Consider the following 10373-nt stretch of genomic DNA (forward strand, 5'->3'; position numbering starts at 1 on the left):
CACAATCATGATTGAGCTCACGAAATCATGGAGCCTTAACCTCCATGACCCCTCCCCCAGCTTAGAGCAGTATGCTGCGGGAATGCTTTCAGTTATTAATAGCCTAACTATAAAATTTATCTATTCATACCGTTCCACTGTAATAAACATTCTTAATCATATATTTTTTGAATATTTGCCAGGAATGAACTAAAAAGCGTAGTCTTTGTAGTGATGTTTAATCAAGAAAAAAAATACAAACCTTAGCAAAATTTAACAGTTACTAAAGAGAAAAGAGGGAATGAAACCACTAAAACCCACTTGATTGCCTAGGGATGAGATGCGTCTAACAATTGTTTTTAAACTTTCTCTGCTTTCTCCGGTAGTGAAATGGGTTTGATATTTTCAGTTCGGCATCTTCCTCAGCAGTGTTCGATAGCATATCTGTTTTTTTCCTTATTTTAATAATATTTAGTGAGCTCTAATATGCATACTTTCCTTAATTTTGGAAAAGATTTTGAAATATATATATTAAAATTGGCTCTTACGGAACTCTATTAAATTATTTTCTTACGGAACACTATTAAATTATTTTCTTACGAATACTAAAATATCTTCTAAATATATATTTCTTTATCTTTAAAAAGTAAAGATACCAAAAACCTTTTTTTCCTATATTTTGTGCCTTTCAAAATTAGACAACGAATTGGTAAATCTTAAGCAGTTCCAGTATACGAGATATTCCTTAATTTTTACCTAAATTGATTTCAATTAAATCCAGTTTAGTTAATTCCAGGATTAAGTGAACAGTATTGCTAATTGTACAATCTTCACAAACCGTAATTTTCAGATTTTTCTTCCTCGGGCAACACTTAAACTACTTGAGACAATTCAATATTATCAATTTTTTCAAGAGAAATTATTATCATTTTATGATATTATACCAATTAACTATTTAAATAAATTTTCGAACTAAGGATTTAAACATTTTCAAAGAAATTGTTATTTCATTTCAAATAAATTTTAAAAGTTATAAAGGCTGCACTTTCAGTTTTCGATAATTACAACTAAATTTGAGCATTCTAAATAATTTTTTTGGTGCCAGATAACTGTAAATCAAATTTTGAATATATTTTTTGCATAATTAAAGCTATAATGCAAAAGAATTACCTTCATTAATTAAGATATTTTGAGATTTTGAAGTTTAGTCACAGTAGATGTAGCTAGCGTGATTTTTTTACAATTTTCAATTAGCACCAAATTTTCATAAAAGTTTTCGTCAAACCGTATAGTCTTAAGCTTTTCATAAAATTGTATGTGCTTCGAAGATTTTACTTAAACTTATTCCTTATTTACGAAACATATTTTAAACTGAATTTTAATTAAATTATTAAATTTAAACTAAAATTCAAATACTATCTATACCTCTGAACACGTTTTAATGGAAATGCCTAATTTAATTAAGCAATATTACTATCAAGCGATAAATAGTTCGCATAATTGATAACATATTTCAATAAGTTCTATGAAAATTCTATCTGCAGTCTACGAATTCTTTTCACGCCCAAATAAAGCAAATGCGATAAATGAAATAAATCCACTCAATCCTGCAGAAAGTATGGGAACAAAGACGTTTAAAAAAAATATATAAAATGTCAAAAATATTTTTCTGTTTTAAGCTTTGTGACTTGTATGTTTTAGTATCAACTTGCCTATTCTGGAATGCCGAAAAGAGCATCCATTATTTCTTACACAGCGCTAAACACAAAACTCTTGCTCGATTCGGAATATATTTGGCTTTCCCTTCCACCAATCCTTTTCACAGGAAAAAGACTTTTATTAACGTTTCCTCGATTTCCAAATTACCTTTTAAATTCCGTCCGGCACATACCGTGAAAGCACGAGGCATCTTTTTAAAAGAGCAAAAGACAAAAATAAATAAAGATTCTAAGGGGGGAGGGAGAGATGAGAGAGATACCCTTGATGAAATCGAAATTTTCGCCATCGCTTCCATAGCAAAGGGGAGGGTAAAAATAAAAGAAATAGCGATCAAAACGAAGGCGTCTTCCATTTATCTGAATCGGCTGCGGAGCTCTATATATCTATAGCGATCCAGGAAAGGGATAGCTATATATCTAGCACTATATATCTATAGCTATCCAGAAAAGGATACATTTATATAAGAGAGACGGAAAACTTGGAGGAAAAAGAGGGGTATTGTGAGAAAGTGGGAGGTGGGAGATTTAAAGGGGGCGGGGGAGTAGTCCGGAGCGATCGAAGGAACGAGCGAGCAGTGACAATAGTTGACAAGCGCCCGCGACGCCCTCTGATTGGTCGGAGTGGGGGGTTTTGCGCTCGCCTTGCACGCCTTCTAGAACAAAAGGAGTCAGTATATTGGGGGAATCATTTTAAACGGCTGTGTTCCTCTTTTCCTGCCAGAAAATTTCCCCAAAAGCAGCGTGCGTGCAATTGAAAGAGGAGAGAAAACGGGAAGATTACCGTGGGCTCGCTGCAAGTTTTTAAAAGACCAAACCGAAAAGCGGAGACATTCAGAAATCAACAGAGTGGCCCACCGAAGTCCAGTACCGTTCGCCTACTTCTACGGCGGCGGCAATAGCGGCGGAGAGGACCCCACCGCCAGGATGCTGAATAACCTGCACGGCGGCGGCGCCACTCCCCTAGGTAAGCTTCAACCCCTCTTCTCATTGGCGGCGGGAAACACAATTAATTGAGTTATTTCGTCCTTTCATTAGCCCCTTCTGATTTGATAGGTTTGCTCCTTGATTAAATTTGTGAAACGGGGATTAACTAGTTTTGGGATGGTGGAACCCTATTCTCCTTTTCTCCCTAAATGCAATTTGGACATCTTGATGCTCGCGCACACTCTTCTTCTCCAGATGTTGGCCGGCTCAAGTTGAATAAACAACAAACCCTGGATTCTTCTCCCGTTCGGACACAATCCCGTTTTTATACATCATCTCCACACGAGACCATTTGTTCAACAGTAGCGTACCAACCTTCCAAAGTGTTGACCTTCGTAGGTAAATTAAAGAATTGTATATATATGGGATAGAATAGATTTTTATGTATTGAACTATAATAGATTCTATACTGAAGAAAAAAGTTCTGGTAAAATTACCGTACTGCAGGGTAATGCTTAAAAAAAAGGTCTAGTAAAAATAAAAGGACTATAATTTTGGTAAAAAAATAAGGTATTTATAAGCAATTCATTCAATTCATTTGGTAATTTTTCTATTGAAATGGCAACGGTTACCCGAAATTTTGGTTTTCAAAATTGTAGTTCTAATTACCACACCTTTAGTAAAAAAATACAAAATTGAAAGGAAAATTTAATCGAATAAATGGTTTTTACACCATGCTATAAGGTATCATGCCAAAATTATCAAATTGTGCTACATTTTATAACACTAAATGTAATGGTTAACTTTACCAAAATCCTTACCAAAGCACTTCGATAAATAATACAGAACTTTTGGGTGTTCCCATAGAACAAGAAACATGGTAAAGTTTACAATATTGTGGTACTTTTGATCCTGCTTTTTTTTTCTCAGTGTAACTAATATCCCTTCCAAGTTTTTTCTTGCTTTTGAAAGTGTTTCGTAAAAGTTATGTTGTAAAAGGTTCTTATCTTCACTATGGGTGGAAAGCTTGAATTTTTCTTACATTATGAGTTATTTCATCATTCACTGTTAATGATTATTTGTTTGCATCTCATAATAGTAACCAGCTCTTTTGAAGCATTGGAATAGGCAATAGAACGATTCTCATCCTATCATATTTACATATTGCACTCTTAAAATTTACAGTAGAATTTTTTAATAAAAAATTTCTGTTTTCATATTTGATAAATAAGTTTTTTATACCATCCACAGAAATTAAATTAACTTTTCATCTATGCCTGTTTGGGACCATCTACTCATGTTCCATAATAAGGGTAAATTATGTTGAAACGAAACGAAAATTTCTTTCCCTGTCCTAAAAGTCATAATGTTTACACATGCATATTCTTAAAGTAAAATTTCTGTTTTACCTTAAAGGTTCTGTTTTTATGCTTGATATGAAAGTTTGTTGCAATTCATTAATATTAATTTTCATCAGCACATGCTTTGCACCATATATATTTATCTTTCGTAATACTGATAAACTTATTAGTTTTCAAATAATAAACTAAAAAGAGGTTAAAAAAGTTTATACATTGGTAAGCAAATGAATTTAACAATGATGAGTTCAAACAACTACCTTATTGATCATGATTTCGTAAATATTACTGTTATTTTTTTCATTTTAAAAAGACAATGTTTTTGTGAGTGGTTAAATACTTATAAAAACATCGTCCATTTCAAGTACTTTTTTTATTATCTTTTTTTGTAGCAATTTGCTTAAATACTCCTTCTAATACCAATCTAGTCTGTTGTCTTTATTCTTACAAAGTAATAATCTTTATGTGGAATTTAAAAATTGTATATGTAAGCAATGAGAGAGAGGCCAAATATTTTAAAATTACTTTATTGAATTCATAATTTTTAAATGTTTTTTTTAATTAAATTACTCAATTTTAGTCAATTAAAAAAATATTGTTGAAATAATTTCATTAATCAATGCATTATTTTCCCATCACAACAGTATGTTATATTTCAAAAGTGATGATCTACGATAGGCCATTAAAAATTACATGTTTCATAGTTATCAAAATATAGGAAATTTTATTAGTAAACCCAAAGTTTCATCTTTTATATAATGAATAATTTTTAAAATTGTGAATCTACATTGCTTCAAATAATACTGTTGCTTTCACTGACAAAAATAATGACTTAGTTGATACAATTATCTATCAATTATCATTAAATATCATTCTATATCTATCGTTAAACTTTATTATCATTGCACAAAATGTTTTTCTAAATTGTTGTTTAATTCATTTTTTTTGACAATCCAAAGATTCTAACATCTTCGTTGATAAATATTAAGATTTATTAGTTATATTTAGCAGTAGTTTTGAAGAGAATTTGTTTCATGATGTTTTTTTTTCATGAAAATAATTTTAAAAAAAATAATTAGGAATATGACGCTTTGTTCTTTCATGAAAATAAAAAAAAATTATTAGGAATCTTAAATTCTTCTATTATATAATTAATAAATTTAGAAGCATTTTGATCTAAATCATCTAACTTAATGAAATTTAAATCCTCTTGGTTCCGTTAAATATGCCATCGCATATAATATTGATGGACTTATTAACAGAACATATTAATAAAAACCAATTGGTAAATAAACATGCTTAATTTCATGTATTAAAACATAATAAAAGCTTAGCATGCATGTTTGAAAATATTTATGAATAGGATTTTAAATTTTATAAGAAAAATGTACTTCTATTATAGTGCTTTGTATTAATATAATTAAAATAATTAAAAATAATTGCATTAAATTTATTAAGCTATAATTTTAATGTAAATATATATTCAACGTAAAAAACATATCCTGATTAGGAACTATATATTTTAATCTTTTTCTAATTGCAACTGCTTTTTTTAAACACATTATTAAGCTTAATACTTAAAACAAGTCTATAATTAGGGGGGAACTATAATAATGAACTAACAATTTATAGAGATTTATGATGAAATTTTATTCAATTGATAATTTCTGAATGATTTGCAAACCATATAAGGAATTATTTGAGTTGATTTCAACGCAATAAAAATAATTTTTTAACGCTTTAAAATGAATTGGCTTGGAATAATCAATTGATTTATTACATTACATTGTTCACTTTTAATTAAATAATAAGCAAATATTAAGTGACTTAACTATTATTATAAATGTCAAAGTGTTGAAAATCTTAAATAAATCAGTCATCGTCCATTTATTAAAGATAATACATCTTCGTTGAAAATTATAAAGAAATTAGTCATCGTCTACTAATTAAAGATAATGCATTTTTTTAAACTAATTGTTATTTATTTATACATACTCATTTAATTTTATTAGAATTTTTTTTTTCTATATTTCGAATTTTTTGAAATTTTAAGCATAATTAATGCCTTACAAAAATTTTTAATCTGTGCAATTTCTCTGTAAACTTTTTCAACTTATCATTATGACGATGAAATATTTTCACAGTGCTCTACTTTATTTAATTTCTCATTAATAAAAAAAATTTCAAAATATAGATTTTAAAAAAAATTTTTCACTCAATAAAATGTCTTAATATTCCAATTATTTTCGTCACTTGAATTATATTCAAATATAATTTATTATATAAAAAATATTTTTTTAAAAATTTATAAATGTTTCGATTACAGGAGTAAAAAGATTAAAAAGCTTGAAATAGCAAGCGAAATCACTTTCATAGATGATATTTTCACATCAAACAGTTCCTTAATATTGTTTCCCCATAGATTCTTTATAAATTTGCGTATTTTTACTGTTTAGCTAAATTGTAAATTGTGCTGTCTCTCACCAAAATACTGTCTTAAACTAGTTGAAAAGCTGCATATCATTATATTATTCCGAATGATAAAATTTTTCGATTTGCCACAATTCTTTCATTTCCACAGTACTACATTTTTCATTAAAAAGTACAATGCGTATATGCTTGCAAACGTTTGCAGTGCATTCCTTGGTTCAAACGAAAAATTATCACAAATGGAATTATTATACTATTTTCTTCGTCATCCTACATAATTCATACTGTAGGCTATATTGAACAATATTGCACACACTTAAAAAAAGAAGAAAAAACATTCATTATAGTTAAAATCTATCCTTCTGCCCTAAAAACGAAAAAACTTTAAATAAGGTGAGAAATTTGCACTGTAATGGACAATTGATGTTATAGAGATATTCTTTCCTTAAATATTTTTTTAAAAATGATAATGGAGAAATACTTTAAATTAAAATATTACCCTTTAAGAACTGTATTTAACAATATAAAGATCTAAAAGTGCAGTTAAGTAATTTTTCATGAAATAAAAATCTATTTAAATAACAAAGTTTTTTGAGCATTTTTACCAAAATATATCTTTATCTCTTTCATTAAAGCGTCATTATTTCTTTCATTGAGAAGTGATAAGTAATTTTCTTTCAAACTTTTACAGTTCTATAAAATTATTTTACTTGTAATTCAAAGTTAGGAATGATCCAGTTTTTCTACTCAGAATTTGTATCTTCTTAATGTTTAATTTAAGGTAAGCATAATAGATTCACTTCTTGTGAAATGTGCTACAAAGTTGTATAATTGTACAAATTTTAATATCTATATATATAAATTAAGTAATAATCAAAATCCTTTATAATCCCGGAAAATTGTTTTAGTTTTCATATTTGTACCAAAAAAAAAATTTACAAAGCAGATATCATGAAAAATGAAAATGCAAATCGATCAGATTTTCAGTCAAATACAGTAAAACTTAAGTAAGTTGACCACTTGGTGCAACACTTCTAATGATCAGTTTAAACAGTTAATAAAGTGGGAATTGATTCATTTAACTGTGTCATTCCTCATTATAACATATATTCAAATTATGTAAACCGTAAATCTTCATTTTCTGGTCTTTCTCTCTTTTCAATAAAAGTTGGAGCTTTCGATGTTAGAAAACTGAAATTTAAAATTTGATTTTATACAAAACTAACTCTTACAAGTAATCATTAAAATCAATCATCTTATTTTAAAAATCTTAAGCAAATAACACCATAAATACTGAGTCATGCCGTAAAGGCTTAATTTTAGGTTATTAAAAAATTTTAAATTTTATGAATTCTCATTTCGTGTAGTTTTTGGTGCTCTTAGTTTAAACTTTAATCAATAAGCTCTAAATGACTTTGGATAAAACTGAATTTCGGGTATTTATTCGTAATATTTATAAACGAAATCATTCAGCAAGGGTGTTGTAGAACTTTTTAAACAACCTAATAATTCCTTAAACTTAATTAGCGTTTGATTTAAAACACTGTAATAAACTTTGGAATATCTCAACATTAAAAATGGTGAAAACTACTTCACACCAAACTGATGTAATGAAACGTCATGCATAAGTTCTGGATCTAGGTGTTTAACCACACCAAAAATGATCATTTACACTCTTTGGTGTAAAGAAGTCGCCCCCTATTCTTTTGCTCACTAACACTAAAATTTAAATTTACAGTAAAATATGACACACATAAGAGTCAGTGTAGTTATTTTTACGATAAAATATTATGCAAGAATCATTAATTTACGATGGACGTATTCAATTCTTCTTAAAATAAAATTATTTTGTTAATCATACACAATTCACAAAAAGAATATAAATATGAATTCGAACAAGGGTTAACAAAATATTGTAAACTACATCCTCTTACAAGAACAAAGTTATCTTTATTATACAACTAAAAATATAAATACATTTTTATGATTATTTACTTACGGGAAATTTTCAGGATCATACGAGAACTTTTCGATTGTCAGCAAAAAATATCCATCGTCTGACTTCTTAAAATTATCTCCAAGATTGGCGGAAATAATTCATGAATGGAGTAAAGGCATTTGAGTTTGGTGTAAAATTTATCACTTATTGGAGTTTAGATTTAACAACACTTTTTAAAATGTGCATGAATGCTCTATTCGGTATTAACTTGAAATAGCACACAATTTTCAACAAAGAATTCAAATGCATATTATACCTCAGTAAGTGCGGAAACTGGACTAGGCTCCAAAAATGATTTTGAATGCCACTATTACATTTTCCAAAACGTAATATAGCCCACTCCGTTGTTGAAATACATTTTGCAAAAATTACTGCTTTTTTCTTGGAAAGAATGTGATGAGATGTAGAGAGATAGCTCAAAATGAAGGGCAAATTATGAAAAAATATGCTATAGTAAATTTTCATAATTTTATGAACTGGTATTTCATCAACGAGTTCTATTTGTTTCAACCAGTATTCAACTATAATAGTTCAACTTGTATTTTATCAACAAGTTCTCGACTGTAACATAATCGATCTTGTTTCAGTCTTAAATAAATCTTGCAAGTATAAAGACAACACATTATGTCTCTAATATAAATGACATGGATGTTAAGGTTTAAAAACAACAGTCACTTTAAATGGAATAAATGTGTCGAAGTTTTTGACAGTAATAATGTAGCATGTGTTTAAAATATTAAAAGAATTTTAAAATTAATATACTATTTAGTTGAAACGTTTTTAAAACAACACTATTTATAGGAGAAATAATAAGCGGAATAAATAAAATATTTTGAGTTACATTAATTACATTTAAGTTTTCATACTATAAAAAATTAATTGGCGCACTAATCGAAAATTTCAAAAAAAAAAAAAAAATTCAAATAAAGTTTAAAAATTTAGAGAAACTTTTTCGAAACTAGTCGGATATTGATTAATTTCAATAAGTTTAAAAATTAGTTTAGTTTGAAATACGAAAAAATAAATAAATTTTTACTATGACAAACATTGTACAAACGAAAGAAAAAATAAAATCGCTCAAAATATACTGGTCAGGAGCATGCGCACTTTGCTTCTTTCACGCAAGTCTACGAACAATTTCTTTCTACGCAATTTGAGTATGATAGAACAATATTCATGTGATTCCTGCCGACTATCATTGAAAAATACAGCTTATCTATAGCAGACATAATTGAACTGTCAAATCTATGATCGGCTATTGTATGAATGCAATATTGCATATTGTATGAATAACTGTTGGCAATTATTTGAAAGCGAAGAAGGGTGAGGGAAGATGCGTTTAGTAAGGATCATTTAAATTATTGCACACAAGAAGTGAAATATCGGTTAGAGTTGACTAAGAGACATCCTGATGCAAAATTCAAGCTTGCAACGAGTAGCTGTTGTTCGATTCCTCGTGAAGTAAAAGCTATAGAAGATGATCAGTACCGTAAACATATGGTCATTCTTCTGAGGTTGTCGTTGTCTAGAGGCAGCCGTTGACAGAGGTTTTTATTGTATATTCTTAATGTTAAAAAAATATATAGGTTTTATTTTGTTACTATTTTACAGATTATTAAACGATAAGACATGAGAATTTTAACTATGTGTGATGCAAGTAACGAATTTATTAAAATTAAAGGAAGTTTATCGTTTCTAATTATATATATCTTACGAATAACTCACAAAAAACAAGCGCAAGTTCCCTTAATTAGTCTCTATCAAAGAAAATGATAAGTTGGTTTGAAATTCATTTTCAAGATAATGATAGAGATATTTCATGAAACAATTTTTTTTAAATTAAATCTAAAAGAAATTACTTTTAATAGATAATTTCTCTATTTATTTACCTTCTATTCTATTTATTACGTTAAATTACCTTTCTTTTTTTAATAAAAATAATTATTCCAATTTTCAATCTATACA

At 28.1% G+C, this 10373-nt stretch overlaps 1 protein-coding gene across 2 annotated transcripts in view; it reads left to right on the forward strand.

Moving 5' to 3' along the window:
- Nucleotides 1–2358: 2358 nt before the first annotated feature.
- Nucleotides 2359–10373, forward strand: part of LOC107442263 (homeobox protein orthopedia) — an 83297-nt gene continuing 75282 nt past the window's right edge. For both annotated transcript variants that reach the window (XM_043043187.2, XM_043043188.2), the window contains exon 1: nt 2359–2661. In XM_043043187.2, coding sequence (XP_042899121.1) covers nt 2622–2661 — 40 coding nt within the window. In that variant the 5' untranslated portion in view covers nt 2359–2621. The remainder of the gene's footprint in view (nt 2662–10373) is intronic.

This window comes from Parasteatoda tepidariorum, chromosome 7 (assembly GCF_043381705.1).
Source record: "Parasteatoda tepidariorum isolate YZ-2023 chromosome 7, CAS_Ptep_4.0, whole genome shotgun sequence".
In the NCBI taxonomy this organism is placed as follows: Eukaryota; Metazoa; Arthropoda; class Arachnida; order Araneae; family Theridiidae; genus Parasteatoda; species Parasteatoda tepidariorum.